Source organism: Telmatherina bonti (assembly GCF_933228915.1).
Source record: "Telmatherina bonti genome assembly, chromosome: 5".
Taxonomy (NCBI): domain Eukaryota; kingdom Metazoa; phylum Chordata; class Actinopteri; order Atheriniformes; family Telmatherinidae; genus Telmatherina; species Telmatherina bonti.
Window position 1 is genome coordinate 25,008,386 of NC_136623.1, and position 24,527 is coordinate 25,032,912.

General features: G+C 38.8%; 1 protein-coding gene across 1 annotated transcript in view; it reads left to right on the forward strand.

The window, feature by feature from the left end:
* Positions 1 to 24,527, forward strand: part of lars2 (leucyl-tRNA synthetase 2, mitochondrial) — a 38,694-nt gene that overhangs the window by 5,839 nt on the left and 8,328 nt on the right. Inside the window, exons 2-12 of the mRNA XM_079240185.1 lie at positions 463 to 698; positions 5,316 to 5,447; positions 13,660 to 13,751; positions 14,007 to 14,067; positions 14,169 to 14,258; positions 14,570 to 14,713; positions 17,359 to 17,466; positions 18,312 to 18,471; positions 19,016 to 19,120; positions 20,397 to 20,512; positions 20,669 to 20,952. Coding sequence (XP_079096311.1) covers positions 474 to 698; positions 5,316 to 5,447; positions 13,660 to 13,751; positions 14,007 to 14,067; positions 14,169 to 14,258; positions 14,570 to 14,713; positions 17,359 to 17,466; positions 18,312 to 18,471; positions 19,016 to 19,120; positions 20,397 to 20,512; positions 20,669 to 20,952 — 1,517 coding nt within the window. The 5' untranslated portion in view covers positions 463 to 473. The remainder of the gene's footprint in view (positions 1 to 462; positions 699 to 5,315; positions 5,448 to 13,659; positions 13,752 to 14,006; positions 14,068 to 14,168; positions 14,259 to 14,569; positions 14,714 to 17,358; positions 17,467 to 18,311; positions 18,472 to 19,015; positions 19,121 to 20,396; positions 20,513 to 20,668; positions 20,953 to 24,527) is intronic.

A 24,527-nucleotide genomic window follows, 5' to 3' on the forward strand; every position in this document is an offset into this window, starting at 1 on the left:
TAAGTAAGTAAATATGTATATTAATAAACTGATCGCAAAATTGTCATTAAAACAAATTCAGTCTTCTCAAATGAGTTTTCTGCCGTTGTAATATTGAAAAATGAAAAACTTTAAGTCTTTTTCTGTCATTGGCTGTTTTTAATATGCTTTGCAACAAATAAAAACAAACAGAAAAACAAGTCAAACCAGTGAGTGAGTTTATTATAAAAGCGTTAAGTCATTTTTCTGTCATCCAGGCAATAAAATGTCAACCAGAGAGGGTTTTAGTCATAAAGTGATTTTATATGATGCATGTGGATTATAAACATACAAAGATCATGTGATGCAGTATAGCTTTTGAACCCTGCATATTTAAACACTGTATGAGAAAGTGTCAGGAATTTTTTTTTTTTATAATCAAAGGATGGTTTTAACAAACAGTATTGCTGTTTTTTTCTTTTTTCTTTTGTTTGTGTTTTTCAGGAGACACAATCATGCAGGCTTCCATGAGTAAACTGGCCCCTTATCCGCTATGTGCAGCCTGGTCTCGCAAAAGTACAGTGGATCTCCTGAGTACAGCACTCCGGTTGCTGTCCCCCAGGATCCGGACCCTGTTCAGTGAAACAGGAGTGTGGGAAAAAGACTATCGAACCGAGACTAGACGTAAAGTGGAAGAATGGTGGCACCCACGGATTATGGCACAATGGCAGAAAGATGAGGTGAGATGAGGGCTTTACTTTTTCAAGCGCTGCAGCACAACTTTTAACACACTAATTTCATGACGTTAGTGTTCACCACTGTGTTTCTGTTGATTTCTTTATCTAACTGTTCAAAGACAAGATATGTTTGCTTTCCAAGATAAAAGAAAGAAACACAGCCAAATGATTTTTAAAAAAAAATCCTTCTTCCTTCAGTGTCAGGACATTTCACACTTTATCTGTATACAAATTCAAACAACTTTATTTATCCTTGAATGGCAATTCAGTTGCAATCAAGCATCAACCTCCGGCGGTGAAAAGTGAGGGCTATGTCAGTGCCAAAATTGCAGTTCACCGCTCATCCACTAGGGGCTCCAAAACAGAGTAACTCCCCATAGACTCACATGTTAAAATAGCCAACTTCACCACAGAAATAAACATGTTTACAGCCTGGTACAAAAAACTGTAATAGGTCAGGTTTACCATCATGACAACTGTGGGGCGAGTGAATTTTTTTCTAACTCCTCCGTTCAGAAGTACTTTCATCTCGAAATTCTGTATATTTAGGGTTGTGTCCTTTTGATTGACAGGGACCCGATCTCCTGCTTCAAGTAGGAACGTAGAACAACCGCGGTTTTTAGCCGGTTAACAGCGAGATTTTGCTTCAGCCCGCTTACCTCTGTTAGCTTGTTAGCTTCTGTTAGCTCTGGGTTAGCTTGGAGAGCTCTTAGCTACAGGCAGGTCAGAGTTCGCTCGATGTCAGTCATCCACCCTCATGCTCACAGCCCCCCTCTTGTCTTTACCCCTCTACCCAATTTTGTATTTTCCGGTAGATGACGTGTGATGCTGCCAAGATGGCGATGGTAGGAACCGCCCAATGAGCTTCAATTCAGTTCTTCAGAAACCTATGGTTGATGTCATGGAGGCTTCTTCCATTTTTTATTTACAGCCTATGGTTGCAATCTACCAGATCGGTTATTTGAATAAATTCAATATAACAAATTTAATGGAATTTAAATGTCACTATTTGTCTTCATCATTCCTAGTTTTTTCACCTGGACTTTGTCCTTAGTGGACTTTTTGTTATATGCTGAAAATCATTATCTGCTTATGTTTCAGAATTTACATAAATGGCTGTATAATCTTAAACACTCTTAGAAAATAAAAATTATGATTGACTCCACATTAAATTAGTTAGCAAACTAACCCCAAACTAAAACCTGTTCACCACAATACCCTGGGGATGGGTCAGTGTTTTTCTCGCTGTCAATAGCATCTGCTTTTTTTTTTTTTTACCATGTCTACTCCTGCTATGGCCAAACATGGGATGTAATTATTATTTCACTTTAAACACCTTTAGTACACACATGAAGGTCACCTGGAAGAGGAGGATATAAATATATTCTCATACATGTAATGAACAGAGGTGCTAAACTTTGGATATTACCTTTTTTTCCACTAGGGTAGACACAACTGAGTTGGAACTCAAATTCAAGCTTTTGCCAATCAATAGACCTTCTTTTAGAGATGACACTTTGGCCTACCAATACCAGAGAAGTACTAATATATCTCATAGTATTAAACCTGGCATTTGAGTTGTGCACACTGCCTCACTAGCTTTCTAGGACACTCAATGGACGGAAACACTGTTAATGAAATTTGTTTCACCTTTGCTGTTTCTGCAAAGAAAGTGAGAGCATTTGCTGTAAATAGGGTCTATTATTGGCCTTATTCACTCCTGTAAAAACAGCTATCTGCAAAAATATGCAAACATTTGAAGCACTTTTCACTTTTTCTTTGTTTTTTTCAGATAATTAGGTTGTGCATCCTCTCAAATAATGCTCAGAGCTCCTACAGGCAATGGGGCCTTGTATCTCCTCTCAGATCTAGAGTTCTGGCTGATTATATTTCCTAATGGTCTGAGTGTGTGGATGTCTGGGACGGGCTCGCTGTGATTAAGTGCATTTATGACAGGATGCTGGTCCTAATTAATTTATTGAAAAATTCATAGCTCAAGTTTCTTGTAATCATTTATTGCTGGAGCGGATATTCACTAAGTTCAATTCAATTCAATTCAATTCAACTTTATTTATATAGCGTCAAATCACGGCAATGCCATCTCAAGACGCTTTACAGACAGAGGGGAAAACATAATGAAGGCCAATTCATAATAGCCTATATAAGGAAACCAACAGATTGAGTTGAGTCCAACTCAATCTCCCATCCTGAGCAAGCACACTGGCAACAGTGGGAAGGAAAAAACTCCCTTTTAACAGGAAGGAAACCTCCGGCAGAACCCGGCTCAGGACAGGCAGCCATCTGCCTCTGCTGTGTGGGGGGAAGAGGACAGAAAGACAACAGACAACAGGAACTGCTACTCCCGGCCAGGGAGACCTGCTGAGACAGGAGACATACATGTTAATGATGCAACACTGTTATGGGGGGGGGGGGGGGGGGGGGGGGGGGGGGTAAAAGAAAGAGATAAAGAGAAAAAGAAAGAAGCTCAGTGTATCAGGAAATGTCCCTCAGCAGTCTAAACCTATAGCAGCATAACTAAGGGATGCTAACCATCCCTAGCTATAGGACTTATCAAAAAGATAAGTCTTCAGCCTAGTCTTAAAGGTGGGGAGGGTGTCTGCTTCCCTAACACTAACTGGGAGCTTATTCCATAAGAGAGGGGCCTGATAACCAAAGGCTCTGCTTCCTGCTCGGCTCTTTGAGACTCTAGGAACCACAAGTAAGCCTGCAGTCTGCGAACAAAGTACTCTGCTTGGTATATAAGGAACAATGAGGTCTTTGATATATAGTGGTACCTGGTTGTGGAGGGCTTTATATGTAAGGAGAAGGATTTTAAATTCTATTCTAGATTCAACAGGCAGCCAATGAAGAGAAGCTAAAACTGGAGAAATATGATCTCTCATGCTGGTTCTGGTCAGGACTCTGGCTGCAGAATTCTGGATCAGCTGAAGGCTTTTCAGGGCATATTTAGGACAGCCCAGTAATAGAGAGTTACAGTAATCTAGTCTCGAAGTAACAAAAGCGTGAACCAGTTTTTCTGCATCACTCTGAGACAGAATGTCCCTAATTTTGGCTATATTACGTAAATGAAAGAAGGCTGTTTTAGTAACCTGCTTAATATGTGGACCAAAGGACAGGTCAGGGTCAAATATTACTCCAAGGTTTCTCACTGTAGCACTGGAAGCTAAAGTAATGCCATCCAGGTTCATTACAAAACCGGAAAATTTAGCTCTGAGTTTTTCAGATCCAATGAGAATTACTTCAGTCTTATCTGAGTTTAATAGGAGAAAATTTCTAGACATCCAAGTCTTTATGTCTATGAGACAATTTTGTAGCCTATTGGGCTGATTTGTTTCATCTGGTTTAAAGGATAAGTATAGTTGAGTATCATCTGCATAACAATGAAAGTTTATTCCATGCTGTCTAATAATTTTGCCTAAAGGGAGCATATATAGCGTGAAGAGTATTGGTCCAAGTACAGAACCTTGAGGAACTCCATGGCTTACTGTAGTTTGGGAGGAGGACTTGTCATTTACATGAACAAACTGAAGTCTATCAGATAAATATGATTTAAACCAGCTTAACGCTGTACCTGTAATTCCAACCACCTGTTCTAGTCTTTGTAACAGAATGTTATGATCGACTGTATCAAATGCAGCACTAAGATCAAGCAAGATAAGTACGGACACAAGTCCTTTGTCTGAGGCCATAAGAAGGTCATTAGTAACTTTCACCAATGCTGTCTCAGTGCTATGATGAGCTCTAAATCCTGACTGAAACTCCTCGCATAAATTATTTCTGCTCAGGTGGGCATGTAGCTGAGCGGAAACTATTTTCTCCAGAATTTTGGACATAAACGGGAGGTTAGATATAGGTCTATAATTTACTATCACCTCTGGATCCAGAGATTGCTTTTTAAGTAAAGGCTTGATTACAGCAGTTTTAAATGATTGTGGTACATATCCTGTCACTAAAGACATATTGATAAGATTTAGTAGTGATGTATTAATTAAAGGGAAAATGTCCTTAAAGAGGCTCGTTGGGAGAGGGTCTAAGATACAGGTGGATGGTTTAGATGAAGCTATTATTTTAGTTAATTCAGAGGGTTGGACAGGACAGAAACTATTTAGACACAAGTCAGATCCTGGTTCTAAGGATGCTTCGGAGACCACAACAGGCTCAACATTATAGGTAGAAGGAAGAGTATTGTGAATTTGATCTCTAATAGTGTCAATTTTATTCCTGAAAAAATACATGAAATCATCACAGCTTACCCTGGTAACAGTATTGTGAGTATAAACCATCCATTATCTGCGCTACTAGCGTTTCAACTCTGACATTATAACCAGCCGTTGTTAAAACCTCACACAGTAATGCACCAGGAAGTAGTCAGTGCCACTGCTCTGTATGTGATGAGTTATTACTCTTGTCCACAGCCTATCAGTTTGAAACAGTCTCCTTCGTACTAGTCTCATTCAAAAACCTGACTGGTAATGGAGAGACAATGTTTAAGCTCTGATTTAGCTGCTTCCCAGGATTTGAAAGCTTGGTTGTCATTTCTAATTCTCTTGATGTTTTCTTAAATCTTGACTCATTTTAATTTTCCTTTGTTTTGTACAGAATTTTGGCAGGAAGAAGTTTTATGTCCTTTCCATGTTTCCTTACCCGTCGGGGCGACTACACATGGGCCATGTGCGAGTGTACACCATCAGTGACACCATTGGCCATTTTCAGAGAATGAGGGGACATCAGGTACGTCTGCTTTCGGTCAGCATGTCTTTACGCTTTCCAGTGACCTCCTAAACAAGGCAGCCTCGTCAGATGGAACTGGGCACCATTTGGTTCCTTCTCTCATAGCAGAGAATAACTTTTAACATGCAACTATAGTGTATAATCAGATAAATGAAAAGAAAAGGTGCAATCTGATAACACAAGACAAGAGCAACACTTAATTAGACTAAAGTCAAAGGGCTTCTCCACTGCTGGTGGGTTGAAAAGTAAAATAGTCTGTTCACTTAAAAATAAATTTGTTATTAAGGTGCAGAGAGAAATCAAGAAGCGAGGGCTTATAACTGAAAGCAATCTGCAGAGATTCCATTCATCCATTTTAACATTTAAACAGATTTTGTGTAATTGTAAACAAAGGTTCAACAATCTGTGGTTACATATACAAAGGGGATAAAAACCAAAGGAATAGCAGGCGTGACAACTGGCAAATAAAGGGTTAAAAACATAGTTATTCAACTATTTCCATAAGCTTACATTTATAATTGAACAACTGCATCTGTTTAGTTTCATCAACTAAGCAGATAAAAGGTCCAGTCCAGTGTTTGTCTTTCATATCAGTTTTGATAACTGTCAGCATGCAGCTGGAGGAGCACTCAGTCTATCTTAAATAGGCTGTAAATATGAGTAAAGAAATCAGAAAATGGAGGATCATTAAGAGCGATTCAAAAGAAGACATCAAAGCTTGATGACCACTGGATTTTTTTGTGCAGTAAAAAAACAAAACAAACAAACAAAAAAACCCTGCTTTTGAAAGCACCTAAAGCGAGACGTGTACTGCAGCAAACTGCTGTTATTGTGAAGCATTTTCCTGTCTGGCTGAGATATAATGAATTTAATTAGTCTGTTATAAATAATTTTACTGGTAAACCATGAACAGGTGAGTCACTTTTTCATTTATGGTTAATGAAGCGCTCCTTCTTTGGAATAAAAGTTACGGTAATGCAAAATTTATAATAGGTCTGCTGCTTTCACTCTAAAAGTTATTACTTAAACAGTCTCAATATGCAATCATTTCCTTCTGCTCTGCATAGTGGTTGGATATGATTAAACGATGCATTGATACTAGAGTTTATCTATTATGTTTACTTTACTGGGCCCTCTTAACTTAATCTGTGCATATTATGCAAACACTGTGTCCTAAATGTAATGCATTATCTTTTGCTTAATATACGTACCTCAGGTATCAGAGCTAAACCTCTTTGCACGTTTGTCAGTTGATCCATTTAGACCGAATGCAACATATGTGACTCTTTCACACCTGTGCTTCTGCCTTTGAAGCCTGATAAGATGTGACATAATTATCATATTCAAGACACACAATTTTACATTTGTTAATATTAAAAAAAAGCCAATCCTCTTATGTTTGTGACTTACTCTATTATCCAGTTTTAATCTGAAATTATTTTATTGCTTCTACATATAATTAATCACATAAGGGAATACTAGGAAATTTTATTGACTTGTAAATTCACTTTCAATTTCTCCAGTGTTGTTGTCTACCAATTTTCTCCAAAGTAAATGAAAGTAAACAAGCAAATGCGGCATTCAGTCACCAGTTTACCAGTTTCCCAACTGCCCCTCGCTGTCTGTCTGTGTGTGTCTCCCTCTCTCTCCGTTTTGCTAAGTTTGAACAATTGAAATTAGATTTGTGATGCCATACCCTTACTGTAAGCTGCCAGCTGGAAGACAACAGACCTGCTCTTAGAATTTTGAACTCTATATGAGATCTCCTTTTTTTTGGTTAAAAGTCAGTGTGAATAAAGCAAAATCTATACCTTTGGTCCTAAGCAGTCTTGTGTCTTATTGACTGGTCTCTGTTTCAGATCAGAGTACTGCTATCTACAGCTCTCCCTACTCTGATTCCAGTAAATGGTTGTTGATGAAGCTTTGACTGGCCACTGCTGTGTTGATCATGCTTCTGAAATGACACAAACACCACCTGCCTAGTTCTCTGCTCATCTTCTGTCCACCCAGCTATCCTTCCATGTCATAAAGCAGATGAAGCTTGAGGTGTGGTAAACTATCCCTGACTCTTTGTGTATTTTGTGATATTAAATAGCATGTATCTTCTTCCACACTATCAGAGGATCTCCTTTTCCTCTGTCAAGGTTGTCCCCTAACATAAATTTTACATGACTGGCTGCTTTTTGGACAAAGTGTACTCCCTCAGGATCTGTCTGAGAGTGAACACTGCTCTGCTATATGCCCACAGTCTCTTCGCTTCTTAATTTAGAAATGCAGTTTTGGTCAATAGTTAAAGGGGTCATCACCTGGAAATTGCACTTTTTCAAGTTAAAATGTGTGTATTGGTGTTGACTGGAAGTGCTAATATCCCCGGAAGCCTTTCTTTTGAAGACGGTCGAGTTTTTCCCCACCTGGGCTCTTTGTCTGCACCAAAACGGTCCACAAGGCTGAAGTCTCGCAAAATGGTTTTTTTTTTGTTTTTTTTTGCCCCCGGGATTTTGTCATCACGGGGAGCTAATAACATAAACCCACCCCTGTTCTAGGCCTAAACACACTCCTTTTCTACGCCTAAATACACCTGCTGGGCTTGCCTCAGTTGCAGTTGTCAACAAGCTGTGAGAAGATGAGGAAACAGCTGTCCCATGTCTACTGCTCGATTGTCTGTTGCTAAAACCAACACTGGAATGGTTTTTCTCTCCGTTCATCAGTGAACCAAACTACCAGACAGGTCAATTACATTATTTTTTGCCGATGATGCTTTTGCATCTCTGCCGGCTGCCGCCTGCTTGTGCATTTTGCAAACATTTGAGAAAATACCAGGTGAAGACGGCATCAACCTTGCTGCTGCTGGGAAGAGGGGCATTTGCAAATTTAATCGGCTCACCATCAATGCAGTCGGTAAGTTGTGCTACTGATATAAAGTTATTTTTTGCTGTGACCGAGATGTGACTTAACCTGATGCAGATAATACTAATGCTAACGGGACAAGCCTTAAGGTTTTACCTCCTACTGTGTACGAATGAACCCCATGTTTTATTTTCTTGTATCTATCTTATGCTCTGCCATGTAAATGTTTGTAAAAGACTTCTCTATTTCTTATTTTTCATGCCTGCTACCACATAGTAAGTACAGTATTCATGATGGTTGGTTTGTCATGATACCATGTTATCATTTAATCTAATACGGTGACCATCATGTAGTCTGATGCTGGCATGATTTCATCGGGAAGGATATGTATGGCCTCTTCATTTCCAATAGCATCAGATTTTATCACTGAACCACAATGCAAACCTTTTATTTTATGAAATTTTCTTGTAATGTGTGTAAAAGGGGAGCAGTGCAGAACGTGACATTTGCGGATAAGTTGCCTCCTGGAGGCTGAAGATGGTGAACTGTCTGTGTTCTTGAGGCTGTAGTGTCTATAGTCACTATTTACTTTTTTGCTCATGTAAAGTCCAGTGGTGGAGGGTCCTGCATGTTACCGCTGAGGTTGGACCCCCACCTGCTTTTATCTGGGTGGTTGCTATGGCAACAGCCTCAGTGGATATGAGGGTCTGATATCTGGTGTGTATGGATCTGAAAGATATGTTTCACCACATTTGCATCAAGCCAGATATTTATTACTTTTTTAAAAATTTTTTTTAATGTATTTTTATTTACAAGTTTGTGGAGGGGCAAAACGTTGTCTGTATATAGCATTGTGTGAAATAAAATTAGTGTGTTTTTAATATTCAATGCTGTATATTTTGGTGTGTGAAAACTTGTTTTATTTAATATTCTTTTTTTTTTTTTTTTCTTCAAAAAAGCACTTTGTGTTGACTTTGGCATGAAAGTGTTTTTTTAAAGTTTGATTTCATCTATTGGTATTGTAATATTTCGATGACTCAAACTGCAGCTATTTACACCTACAATCTATTCATGAGATGGTCTTATATTTTTCTAACTTCTATTTGCAGATTTTAGTTCAGCACATCTCATGACATGTGCATCGCCAGCGGTCTACAGGTAGATGTTGGCTGATAGACTGACCCGGCAATGCAGGCAACAACTGGAACACAGCTGTCATCAAGGACTTTCCACGCTCAGATTTCTTTGGAGGCTTGCTCAGTGGCTACAGAACCACGAGGAACCTCAGCTACTGTGTTAACAGAACCAATAACTAAGAGTGAAAAATATCATTTTCATTTTATTACTTTGAAAATTAGCATTGCTTTTATTTCTGTACACTAATAAAGACATTATGCTTTAATGAGCTGTTTTTTTTACTTCAGCTTTACATTTTACATTCAAAAGTCAGATGCAGAAATGTCTATATGATAAAATTGTGTATTTACCTTAATTCAAGTGCTTTTGTCCTAAGTGACTGCAGAAAAGTTACTATTTGTTATATAAAATGGCAATAGCATATATAATCTCCTTTTACAGTTATTTGATTAGCTTTATTTATGAATTTTTGGGTATAGAAGAGAAACTTCCTCTTCATTTCCTCCAATAGGTAAATATACATCGTCCTGCTTATAAATGTTTCTTGCATTCTGTAATGAAAAGCATTTAAACAGACAGGTTCCATGCCAGGATGTTGGATCAGACACGGGAGAGTTTGGAGCTTCATCCTTCTGTATGAGCACCTGAGAAATGAAAGTCATTTTATTTTTTATGCACAGTAATAAGTAATATCTTGCTGTGTCCCTGTGTCTTTCTATTAGCAAAATTTCCTCATATGCAGCTTAACAGAGACGATAATTAGAACTACATAAAAGATTGTAAGTGATGCTGCATATATAAAACACAGGTCTACATAGGTCAGCAGGAAGTCTTATCAGGATGTTACAGTCAAACCGTGACGCTTTATTTATACAAGATATTTGACTTCATGTTATTTATCTGTACAGTAACATGATTGCTAAATTAACCAGAGATCTGTCATGTGGAAATCACATTTTCCAGACTCCTGGCTAAAACAGCACATCTAAATAGGCAAATTAATAAAGATAAACACTGACGGTAAATAAAACCTAAAGTAAACGCGCTGCTTTGTGCAGTTCTGTGTCGTTAAAATGTGTGTGTGCTTATCTGGCGGTAAGTTTGGTGTGGCGTGTAGTGTAAGTTTGGTAGGGAAATATGACGCAGCGGTCAACATTACTTCATTTTTTTTTTACATCTCTTACTCCAGATTTTTTTTTTTAAAGTACATTAATAGTTTGAAAAATGGTCAAACACAGAATAAAATAGAGACGTATTAACAAGAACGACATGCCTCATTGTCAACATGCTATTTGACTTTACAGGCGAGGTGAGCAGACATTAAAATGACGACTTTACCATTCAGACAGTTTGCTGTAAAGGTGCTCCTTCCACCATCTCGGTATCTTCTCTCTCAGGCTCAGAGTCCGGTTCAAACATAAATGCTGAATTCAGAAAGCTGCTGCTGTCAGTTAGCTTGCTATCACCACCCCTCTTTCCCGCGCCTGATTTCCAGCGATCAATCAGTGCGCACCTCATTAACATTATTTAAATTCACATCTGTGTTTATCAAGATTTCACATGAAATCTCAAAAGAAGAATTTTATTTGAGTAAAGGGTCAGAAAAAGCACTTTTTAAAATTTTTTGCTTTTAAAAGTTTTTAAATAATCTTTAAAAACACTTGGAGGACAGTGGACACATGGAAAGACCAGGTTATGACTCCTTTAAATCGTCAAGCTATTTTTTTCTTTTTTTTTTTTTATTTCAGCTCTGAACATTTTAGTATACATTCAGTTGTTTTAAAAGCTTTTTTCTCAATTATTTATTGATTTCACTTGCTCAACTTCTCTGGTCTCTTTATATGTTTAATTCTGCGCACAATGCTTTCAGTGAACAGCAGGTTCTGGACACAGACAAGTCAGTTCACCTCTTGAAGTCTTTTATTAGGGAATGGTCCTGCTTCAGTACATTTATAATGTGTTTTGTTCATGCTTAAACCATACATACATCATATGCAAAAAAAAAGTATTTTAGACTTTTGTTCATTTGACCACAAATTTAACCCACTAAACTGTGATAAGATTTGAGATGAAGTGTTTCGAGGTTTTATTCAAACAGGCTCTTTTCATGGTGATGTCTTAACTTACATTAGTCCAGTATAAAATGCATTCGCTGTCAATGGCTTTATGAACTGTTCCTGAGCTCATGCTGGGATATTCACTGCAGTATTGTGTCAGTTTTTCATGTGCTGCTTGAGGGCCTGAAAACCACAGGCATTGAGCAGTCTTTTATTCAGCAAAAATCTCTCCTTATTTCTCCTTGTGTATTCCTGGATTCTTTGTTATTTCACCTGTTAAACTGAACTATTTGTCATCCAGACTCATCTCTACTGCATCTAAACTGTGTCTCTGCAACAGTCTAGTACATAATCCAACGTAAAACCTCAATTTTCATTTGTAGACCTTATTTTAAATTGAGGATATTTAAAAGTTTTCATGAGCCTGGCTTTATTTTGTGTAGCTTTCATCAGCGGTGAAGTTACACTATAATGTTCTTGTGCTACCTGTTTCACATTTACAGTTCCAATCAGACAGAAAGCAAATGAGTGTATTTTGCACTTCAAAATCCATTTTAAGTCCTGAAATGTCAAACTTGCACTTCTGATGCATATTATCTTTTTCATATTTACACAAAAGAATAAATTTCTCTTATTTAGTCTTGTAGCACGGAGAGGCAAAGCAAATATATAATCAAGCATTTAAGCCAATTTGATGGAAAACTGCTGCTTTCAAGTCACTTCTGCACATGACAATTGTTGAAGGGAGTTTGAAAAAAAATCTAATTTGTCCACTGAACAAGTTGAAAGAGATGAATACTGACATAATTACTGGAGTATGGTTAGAATCCGTTTGATGAGAAACCAGTTTCTTGAGCTGCATTTACAAAGCTGCCAAAGATGAAGTCACACCTCTCACTGAAGCTGTGTGGGTGAACACTTGTATATAACAGAGACACTCTACATTCATAAAATCAATCTCTTAGCTCTTCAGTCCTCTTTGTGAACCATTCAGTTATAAATTCATGTATCTGTCTCTGGGTGGCACTGACTTGTTACATTACAGTCGACAGATTGTCACATTATGAGCCTCTACTGACTCCCACCACAATCCTCCTTTGCCTCATGTCACTCATGATATGAAATTCAATGACATCATGATGACAGCTTGGTAAAGAGTCAGGCTAGGCTGCACACTTTATGTGGACGTAAGGATAAGGCACTATTATAAGAGGAGGGATAATTTTCTACACTCTTGGAACTGTGAGAATATCGCTCATTTACAGGATACAGCCTTTCCAACACAAGCGTCTCACAAATCCTGTCTAACTTCAACTATTTATACAAGATAAATAGCATTGTAGCATTTCATCCCATTGTGCTTTCCACTTTTTGTACACCTAAGTTGTTTACAAAGGGTATTCTTGACAGGTGCCTTGCTCACTGTTCGCTTGTATTTCCTCTGAGCAGAGCAAGCTGAGCTTCTCAGTCTAATACCATCCACCACTCGGCTTTACAAATGAGGCCCATGCAGTTACCAAGGATACCAATTCGTCGGAAACATCAGACCCGTTAGAGTCCACACAATGATTCTCTCCAGACTTCGACTCATTGTCACTCTGCTTCTCCTCCACTTTTCTCACTCCTTCCACTCCGGTGCTTTCATGTCTTTTCTTTTTTTCCCTCAAAGCGAACAGGAAAACAGCCAAGGAGCTGAAGAGATGACAGAATAGCAACATTAACTCAAGTGTTTCTTGAGCACGGGGTAATAAAATGGATCTGGATGCAAAGTGCAGGTGGAAATTAATGTAGTTTTGGCTAATAGAAAAACGGTTGCATTTTTAATTCTTATTCTGAGTTTAATCTCACTTTTCCGAATAAATATAACCCATAAAATAAAAGGAAAAAATAAAAACAAGCCACAGATATCCTTATTTAAAGATCTGATAGAGGATTTTATTCTATGTTTCTAATTTGGCATTTTTCATGTAGTAACATTATGATTGACCAATTTATTTATCTGTATTTTATTTTACCAAGGAGAAAGTCACATTGAGATTAAAATCTTCTTTACAAGTGAGCCCTGCTCAAGAAGGCAGCAGAACTGGACACGTCAATTAAACAACACTAAAATATAAAACATTTCTTTATTATTCATTTACTAATGATCATTTAACACACTGTGTCAACAGGTGCTGAACCCAATGGGTTGGGATGCTTTTGGACTTCCTGCTGAGAATGCAGCAATAGAGAGAGGTCTTGACCCAGAGGAGTGGACTAAAAGGTAGTGTGAGTGGTTGTTTGTCTCTGTGTGGCCCTGCGATGGCCTGGCGAGCTGTTCAGGGTGTACACTGCCTTTCGCCCAAAAGGCTGTTGGGATAGGCTCCAGTTTCCCTGCGAATTGGTAGAATTGACCTTTTGCATATTTGGATCTCAATTAGATTTTAAGTAGAGCTAAAATATGCAAAAGCAAGAAGGGGGAGTGTGGAAAAAAACAGAGAAAAAGATAAGATAGCTTTTTGCTCTTTCTGCTCTTCAGTAACATACAGTCCATGCGGGAGCAGTTGGACAGCCTTGGGATGTGCTTTAACTGGGACCGGGTAAGCAGGACGTGATGAAAGTCTAATAAAAGATGGTGCTAGACTGCTTAAATACCCATACCCATCTCCTCTACATACCTGACTGTAGCTTTTCCTGACAGGAAGTGACGACTTGTCTTCCAGACTACTACAAGTGGACACAGTATTTGTTTATTAAGCTCTTTGAAGCTGGACTGGCCTATCAGAAAGAGGTAAGAAACTTCTTCAAAGGTTTTCACGCTTTTACTTGGATGGAAGGAAATGACTGCTTAGGTAAAAGATTCCTTACTTTTACAGAAATGATAAAAGCTGTTCATCTATCACTTTTAAAGTAAAATGTTCACAATGGGAAAAAAAAAGGCTGGATTTAGAGTTTTCTAGTTTATATGATGATGAAATGGTGGTACAGCCATCAAATAAGCCTTTGGTCCTTCTGTGAAATTGAAGCTCTTTCCTAAGCTTTGGTTTTTTCATTTTAACTGTGTGGGTGTTCATTTGCATTGTGTGTGTGTGTACTGTCCAGGCTGTGGTAAATTGGGATCCCGTTGATCAGACTGTACTGGCAGATGAGCAGGTGGATGAAAACGGTCGTTCCTGGAGGTCTGGCGCTCTAGTGGAGCAGAAATTGCTGACACAGTGGTTCATCAAAACTACAAACTATGCCAAGGTATAACTGTTTGTGTGTAAGAGCCTTTTTTTCTGTGTGCGTATGTGTGTGTGTGAGACAAGTACCATCGTCATGGCTGGATCAATGGTGTCGTGAGCAAAAATGAATGTTGGACCCCTCTGATAACAATCATGGCTGGCACTTCAGAAGCAGCAGTGCTGCCTCTTTGGGTCTTCAATCAGACCCCTGGAGACTGTCATCTACAGCCTTGCCTATGTTCACAGGAAGAATACACCAGCAGACCTGAGGTCAGTCTGTCTGCCTGATTAGCCTTCACTTTTCAGTGCAGGGGCAGGCCTGCTGCAGTGTCAAATGAGCCTCTGTGGACTAAAACAACACCAGCAAAGACATTTCATGCATTTGACATGTAGGACATAGATGTATAATGTTAGACATGCAGGTGTGCAAGTTTTAACTGCACTGCATTTAGTGGTGTCCAAAGCTCTCATTTAAATTTTCATTCATTAACATCAGCATAAAGCGCTGTATATAAGTTACCTGTCATTTCATTATGTATTCATTCAGCTTCCAAGGACTTAGACTTTCTTTAAACAGGCCATTTTTAAAGTTGGGAAACCCAGAGAAAAGACTAGGTGTACCAAACTATACTAGAACTAAAGAGAAAATCAGTGGCTACAGGTCTTATGGAGTGATTAATCCTTGCCAGAACCAGACTGCAGCATTATTGAAGCAGTATATAACAAAATTACCAGTAGCTCAGGATTATTACACAATACTTTAACAGAAAGGTCCTCTATGTCAGCACAATGGCTCTGACTCTAATGCATCCATTAAATTCCTTTTGAGTTTCTAAAGGAGTCCTGAAGAAGAAGATGAAAATGGGATTAAGTGGGTTAGAAGGTTTGATCAAGGTCTTTAGCTTCTTAATCTTCGTTTAAGAACCATTTCAGAGCATATTTGTGGTGCTCTATCTCATGGTTTTAAGCATCATTTCAGCTGTGCTTGTTTCCATGAAAGTATGTCAACATGCTGAGGTCTAAAGAAAGCATGAAGGACATCTTGTAGCGTTTTCCTTTTAACTTCAAAAAGGTGGATGGCAGTTAATTAAAATAGCTTTCATTTACAATATATTAGAAAAAACTTTTTCTCCTTTTAAGGATTTACTATGTGCCATTTTCGACCCCGTTTTGCTCTGAAAAGTTATTTTGCCCCTCAGCAAATGCCAGTTTCGCCTGCCTCACTGGTTGCCCATGCATGTCTGTGTCAGAGGCTGGAAGCAGCCCTCTGTGACAATATGTTCCAGCATTTCTAATTTTCTCTGACGAGCAAGAATGTGGAAATGAAGGAGGAGGAGGGCATTAAGGGAAAGAAGTGAGAAAGACAGATGGATGCGTGTCAAGCCAGAGCATGCCGAAGGAAAAGAGATGTAATTGGACTGTGATTTCTTGCATGCTTATTTTGTCTGCTTGCTCAGGCACATGTTTAGGTCTACTAGACATCATTAACTTCAGACAGTATTTATTCACTTAACTGTCAAGTTGTTTCACATTGGACAACGACTATATTAATCATAAAATTTTAATGTGCAGCATGCAGGATGCTAAATTATCAGGTGGCTGCTGCAGAGTTTTTTAATTTCATGCATAATCACACTTGTTGCAGTCAGACAAATAGGGATGGCCCATTACACCACAAATATATTAAAAAAAAAATTAATCCAAATTATTGTCTCTCTGTGAGCTTGGGACAATGTTCTGTGTGTGCATACAAGTATCTAAAAAGTGTCATTTTGGTTAACAGTGAGGTGGCTGGATCAAATCTTTCCACTATCCAACCATTTGTGCCAGTATAATATGATATTTCTGTCAGAAGTGTGATGTCACATGCACACTAATCCTTGGTTATTGCTACGAACTCCCTTTTCTTTCAGGCTTTTCTTAGTTGCCATGGGGACTCTCTTGTCCCCACTGTACATGTTTCAGCACCTCCAGCCTTTGTGCCAACGCCTGTATTTTCAAGTGCAGAAAAGTAAAAAACATTTTCTGCTTGTCTTCATTTTTTTTGGTTATATCATAGTTTTGCTGCTAGGGTTTTTTCAGTCACCCTGACACAAATTTGTTGCATTTCTGTCTTTTTTTCTCCCCTTCTTGAGCAATAATAACTGTCACTCTCTGCGAACATGCTAGTTATCACTCTATCCAGCGTTTATGTTTGTATCAATAACTCGGTGATGGGCCAGAGCATGCCAAGCGGCACTGTATGGGGTATTGTGGGTAATAGATTGTGACAGACTGAAAAGGAAATGGAGAATTATAACATCTTTCTCCAAAGACCAGCTGTGGCTTTTTGGCCCAAGCCTTGTTAATATGCATAGCTCCCTTTAATCACACGGAATAACTGTTGCTGTGTGTTTGAGAAAGAGATGGAGCATGCACACTGTATTGGCAATTGCTTTGTAATATCACAGAAAGCAAGGTGAAAGGAGGTTAGAACTTTTTGAAAATCTTTTCTTGCCTGAATGTAATGAACAGAAAGGGTTACTTATAAAAAAAATTGCACTGCTTTGAAGGAGGACACATTGAGCTGGTATAATTGTCAAAATCCAGTCAAATTCCTCTGAGAATACCTCTTTGACTCTTGACTAAAGTAACAAACTTGTGTATATGTTTATGCTCTTCTTCCAGCCTCTTCTGGATGCTCTGGAGGACCTTCCAGAGTGGTATGGGGTCAAAGCCATGCAGGCAAATTGGATTGGAGAGTGTACTGGCTGCTACTTTGACTTCAAACTCAAGGTGAATCTCAACTCACTTTTCTTCTGTTTACTTTTTAATCATTCATCATTCTCACCCTCCAGTTTTTCATTCCTTATACAGCTGTTGCTTCACCATTCTCCTTGTCTGCCTCTGTTTTTAATCTTTTTCCAACCAAATACTAATTACTTGCATCATGCTGCATTATGTATTCTTTGACGACTGCGTTTCGTAATGATTTTGCCTTAAAAATCATGCACTGAAAGCCTTGAAATACTCAATATTGTCCTTTGCTGTTTCTGTCTTTGTGCCTAAGATGAGTTTCTCTGGCAGTAAATAAACACAATTAGAGCTAGAAGTCATTAGATTAATTTTGTGGCTGCTTTTTTTGTTTTACAACATCCAACTGCCTCACATAGACTTTATACAGCATTGTCTCCCTACAGTATTAATGAGCCTGTCTTCAACATAATCTTTTTAAATGATTAAAATGTGCATTATCTTTAGATTAGAAATACATTAAAATGGACAAAATAGGAATATTACGTGTTAAAAAAGTCAGGTGAATTGATTTGGGGCTTAAACTGACAGGTTATGAAATAATTTATTAAGTGAGATTTGTAAAATAACAATGTATGTCATTCTCAAGACAGCAAAAGATGAAAAAGATGCTCTTAAAATTCACTCTGTAATTTTTCAGAATTTAACTTTTTAAATGAATTTAACTATCAACATATTAAATGAGCTTTCTTTATTTCTACCCACCGATTACATTGTTTCAGTTGTGTTATGCAGAAGCCCAGCTATATTTGGAAAGGCAATTAACTCAGCTGTCCTGCTGCCTTAGAGGTGAGAAGGTCCCTCATTCTTCTTCTCTTACTTCCCAGGTGAACGGTGAAGAGGTGGGGGAAACCCTGTCAGCCTACTGCTCCTCTCCAGAGACTGTATTTGGAGCAGCTTATCTGGCCATCCTGCCCTCCCACAGACTGCTGCATGGCAGCAGCTCTGTGTGTTCTGTCCTGCAGAAAGCCTTTCACCCAGGCAGAGGTGAACATCTCTCACAGCATTTAGAGCGTCTATGAAAAGCATGTGCTTTCCTCTTTTTGTCTTTGAAAGACAGAAACTCCATTTACATGTTTTCCTAACAGTAATATGATTATTAGCTTCAGTATGAACCAAGGAAAAGATAGCTCTCCCCTCTGCACCTGCTTGCTGTCAGAATATGAAACGACTTTAGGAAGAGTTCCTTTTTTTGCATAATTTCTTTATGTGGCAGCGCATAATTAAAAGAAGTGGTTGAGAAGAAAAATCTGCAAATGAAGAGAAAATATCATCAAAGACTGAACTCTACCTGTCTGTGTATATGTCATATTCGTAACATAGATTTATGTTTGTAATGCTGCTTGAGTGAACACATTTATTTATATTAACCATCTGTTAATGTATAGCTGCTGATCCGATCTCCCTACGTACTGGGTGTATGCTAATTGGGATTCCCTTGAGGTGATCTCAGTGGTGAAAAGTTGTTGATAATGAGCTGAAAGGGGAACCAGCACTATCTCTTGTATAACCGGCACCTCTTGCTTTCCAGACTCCCTCACAGATGTTACGGCTTACAACCTGTTCACTGGCCATGAGGTCCCCATTGTCATCTCTCACAAGGAGGCTTTAGATGGCTATTTGGACACTAAGATTGGTAAGTTATTGGGTCATTACTGTTGTGAAAAAACACTGGTTTAATACTATGTGGTGTTGTTGATTGGAAGTTTGTGGGTGTTAAGGGCATTGTTAACTACAACCATTAGTTGTAGACATTGTGTAAAACATAAATGAAAACAAAATACAACAATTTGCTATCTGGAGAAATCTCTGCACATAAACAGATTGGCTGAAAACCAGCATGCCCCTGACTTTTGATCCCTTAGGCAGCACTGCAATAAAGACAGACATTGTGTAAAGCAGGGGTCTCCAATTCCGATCCTCATGAGCTACCTTCCTGCCGGTTTTAGTGTTTCCCTGGTACAACCCATTCGATTCAAATGAAAAGGTTCTCCAACAACTTGTTGTCATCTTTTGCACCTGCCTGTTAATGAGCCATTGATTTGGGTCAGATTTGTGACAGTCGGGAAACACTAAAACATTCAGGATGGTAGCTCACAAGGACTGGAGTTAGAGACCCCTGATGTAAAGGATATTAGCATCTGTGAAGGCATCATTACTGCAGCAAGGAACATACAGGTTTTGGGGCAACATGTGCTGCTGTCCAAGCAATGCATTTTTCAGGGTCTTTTTGTGTTTTTTACATATATCACTGAGATTTTATCTTATTATCCTGTTCAGCAAGACCGTGTCAAGTCACATTCTGCACATTACAACAACTTGACTTTATGAGGGTGGGTACTAGCCTGGACAGCCTGCAGTCCAGACCTGTATCCAACTGAAAATGTATGGCTCATTATCAAAGGCAAAATATGACAATGGAGACCCCATACTGTTGAGCAACTGAAGCTGTATATCAAGCAAGAATGTGATGGAAATCCACCTACAAGCTTCAACAATCAGTGTCCACAGTTCCCAGTTACTGGGTGTTGCAAAAAAAGGGTGATGTAACATGGTGGTAAACATTCCCACATCCCCGCCTTTTTAAAAAATCTATTTCAATTTGAGTGAAAGTTGGCAAAAACAATGAAGTTTATCAGTTTGAACATTAAATATTTTTGTAGTGTATTCAACTGAATATAAGTTTAAAAGGATTTGCGAATCATTATTCTGTTTTTAGGTTAATTGGTTAATCTAAATTGTCCCTAGGAGTGAGTGTGAGCTTGAATGGTTGTTTGTCCCTTCATGTTGACCATGTGATGGACTGGGGACCTGTCCAGGGTGTACCCCACCTCTTGCCCAAAGATTGCTTGGATAAACTCCTGCGACCCTTTGTTTTATTGCTGTGTTCATGCTTTTCTTTTGTGTGACAGGTGTTCCAGACAACAATGAGGAGGATCTTTGTGTGGCCAAAGCTCTGAATCTTGGTTGGAACACAGTACTGAAAAACCATGAAGATGGTACACAAACTCTGATCAACTCGAAGGAGGTCAGCACTTATAATGATGATGATCAAATCCTTGATAAAAAAAAATGCACATACAGTAATTCCTTATCATTAAGCTTGAATTTTTCTGCACAACTTAATAAATGTGAGATAATTCGTCATGTCATAACTGTGTCCTATCTCTCTTTACTTGTTTAGTTCTCAGGCCTCACCAGAGAGCAGGCCTTTGACTCCATAACCCAGAAAGCCAGAGAAGAGAAGGTTGGAGGGCACCTTACCAGCTCCAAGCTCAGGGACTGGCTGATATCCAGACAGAGATACTGGGGCACACCCATCCCTGTAGTGCATTGTGAATCCTGTGGTGCCGTTCCAGTCCCTAAGGATGAGTTGCCAGTTGCTCTTCCAAAGGTGGCATCCCTCACAGGCAAAGGAGCATCGCCACTTAAAGCTGCACATGACTGGATCAACTGCAGATGTCCCAGGTGAGAATCTTGAGAATTGAAGAAATTTGTTTTAATTATACTCCTTTGTAATTCAGAGGACGACTGTGTCTTACATCAAAGCATTTTCTTTTGTTTTTGTTTTTTTAACCTTCATTGTCTGTATCCAGGCAACAGTAATACACATGTGTTGCATCAGGTAATAATAATCCCAGACTAGTTACCAGGAAAGTGCCCACCTGACAGTTAAAGTCAGTGGGTGGAGCCCCACTGATCATTTCCAGGCCAGAGGTTGTGACAAAGATGAAAGACTTTAGCCGTCAGCATTCCCACTTTATTGGGTGCACTTAGTCATTTTTCTTTCCCAGATTCTTTCTTCTTTGTAAAAACATTTGTAGCTTTTATGTTTATAAACTAAATCTTGTCTCTACTTCTTCTGAGCTCATGTTGTTTGGCCTTTTCATTGTGTCTGGTTTTACATAAAGTTTGTGCCTCGATGCAAAGTATTCTCTAACATTATTAAGAAATGAAGATAAAGGTTTTCTTAATCATGCTATTCATATGGTTAGCTGGTCAGGCATGAAGGAAAAAAAAGGGGAATTTAATGGATGTATGTCTATGATGTCAGTGTTTCACCCTTAGATTAAACAAAAAAGAAAAGTTGTTTTTCATTAGACAACATAGATTAAAGCGTATCAAAACAGATTGAAATGAGAATAGCAGAAAACCTGAGGTGTAGTGTAAAACTTCCCGCTAACTGACAAATCAAAATTTAAAATAAATAAATGTTTTTTCATGGTTATCAATATTGCCATGATTAGTTGATTAGTCGTCGACTTATTCTATGATCAACTTCTTGTTTGTTTTTTTAAGCTTTTATTTTCTCTCAAAGTCCTGCTGTACCTTCTGATGCCTTTCTGCACTTGACACACTTGCACAGTAGAGGCATCCAGGGTCAGCCGTGATGTCCCCAAATGATGCCCCCATGATACTGCTGGCCAAACAGCAGTATCGTGATGATCCGGTAACGCAGCGCGAGAGTTTGGGAGCATTTTATAACAATTCAAGTGAAGCACATGCAATGCGAAATCTGCAGTTGGTACAACTGTGATGCACGAGCTTGTTAAAACCATAGACTGTATATGTAAACAATAGACTTTATATACAGTCTGTGGTTAAAACGAAACACGTTGCAATTGTTTCAATGTCTGATGAAAAGTGACACTTGTCATCTTGGTAAGCTAATTGCCTAGTTAGTTGCTAACATTAATGTCAACAGTGCGCTAAAACTTTTTTATTTTGTGGATAATTTAGTTTTGGTTTCAGGTACCCAGTGATGTTTTCTTTCTTTTACTTTCTTTTACTACAAGCTGCGAAGTTCATTAAGAGTTTTTGAATGAATGAGTTGTTGTTGTAATTGTCTTTATTTTTAAATAACACATAAGACTTAAAGATAACACTTCAACCAGGAATCTAATGATTGTTATGTAATAACAGCTCCATGCTGGTGCTCACCAAAGTGGTAAGTAGTTCATTATTGAAATAATTGTTTTATGGCAGTTCTAGTTACCATGTCTTCTGGGCTAAAGAGGCAAAGGGCCATCCAACTTGTTGTTGCATCACTGGACGTAGAACTGGTACCATGCATGTCTGTGAAGGTTTCACTCATACTGTATGGCATATGCTATCTTTTACAAAACAAACCGGTAGAAACCAGTTAATACTTGAACATTTACTCAAGCAGAAGATAAATGGGAAGATGCTCTGATGTATAATGAAACAGTGGATAAATCTTTTTTTTTAAAAATATATTTATCTTTATCTTGGTTTCATAATTAAAGTAGCTCAGGTTAATGCTCTTACTAATTGCGAGAGTGCAAATGTTGTGGATTTGTGTATAAATTGTATAATTTGTCTTTAATTTTTATAAATTTTAATCAAGTAGAATATAAAAGAAAATCTTGTTCAAATGTGTAAAGGAAGTCCTTACATGATGTTCCTCAGTCATGCCCTCGATATTTTTGTCCAGTTGTGCATCTTTGACCTATTTTCCAAGTGAAGAGCCCTCCAATAAGTCTGTGAATCACCACAAAGTTCTGGTGGTATCAGCACATCGTAGTTTGGCATTTAGCTGCTTGATATTGTAAATTAGATTCAGCATTGTTTGTTTTTTAACAATTTGGGAAATTATACTGTTTCTTATGGGGTAAGAGTTAAATCACGACTAAGCCCTTTCCGGTGACTATCTCTCTTCCATATTTCCTGCGTTTCCTCAGGAGACCAATTCTGACAAAACGAGCCGCTGTCAGGCGGGCAGAGAAGACTAACAGCTTCACAGGAACTAAGAGCATTCGGAGACAGCCTGTAAATTGTGTGATTAATACTTTTGTTCACGCTGGGTTATGCAACAGGTTGCTTCTATGAGAGGAGCAGCATGAGAAAAAGGTGGAGGTTACATAAGCCAGCTGTGCTTCAAGAGTGACACACCGACACTGCACATGCAGATGCATTAACCTTTTGTACACAGTCGTAATCACATACTCCAGTAGGCAACCCATTTCAGTGAATGCGCTTGAAAATGCAGAATGACTCAGCTGGTGTCTCCGGAGTTCCTTGCTGACGTGGGAATTCCTCTCTGAATAACAGTAATCAATGTCAAGGCACCATGTTAATTAAACCTAAGGCCCTCTCAGTTGCAGATGGCAGAAGTCATCAGATTATGTTTACTCACTTCCGCAAAGCTACTATAATTTCTCCCATCAGCGATGATTGATGGCTATAATTGTGAAGACGCCGGTATCTCCCCCCTCCCCATCTCCCTTTCGTTGTTAAGTGTCTGTCAAAATTTGTTCTCTTCACTTGTCGACCATGTCCAATTAAAGTTAGTGGAACCCAGATGAGCGTTGTGGTGAGAGATGGGTGGCAGAAACAGACTTTTATCTGTCCTTGAGGAAGTCATTTCCTGTGTGCTCATCTCATCTCCGACCCTCTGCAGCACCATAAATTAGCCTGCCAACTGAAGCCTGCCACGGCTTAGTCTGATTAGGAGGGCGTGCGTGCAAGCGTGTGCTCCATATATTCACAGGTAAACAGGGAGACCTCCCGGTTCAGTCGGCAGTCACGCAGACACACAACAGATGGAGAACTGTTTTCTCTTGGAAGAAGACTTTTATGGAGTGGCCAGCTGCTTCTCTTGGTGCATCTGTTTGAGAGCCTTTTGGCTTTTTCTGGCTTGTCCTCAATCATATGCTCTCTCTCTATGGACACACGTGCACACAAGTTGCTCCAGATTTAGTTATCTACTTTTGCTATTAGATTTCCCATGTGTGTTGACTAAGCTTAACTTCAATGGGAGTTATAAGCTGTCTCTCAAAAGACACAGTCAAGCATCTGATTGGCCTGCTTTGTAAACCAAGACAGGACTTCAGAAATGTTTCTTCATCAAACACTTCTGGTATTAATATTTTTTTCTCCTTTTTAGAGGTATCAGTTTTTGTTTTGTTTCATGATGGCCAAGTTTTGTTATACTGCTGTGTTCTCATCATATGAAACAACACCTGGTTTCCAAACATTAACCTTGCTGCACCTTAGCCTTGTTGCCAGGCAACTCTCAGCTC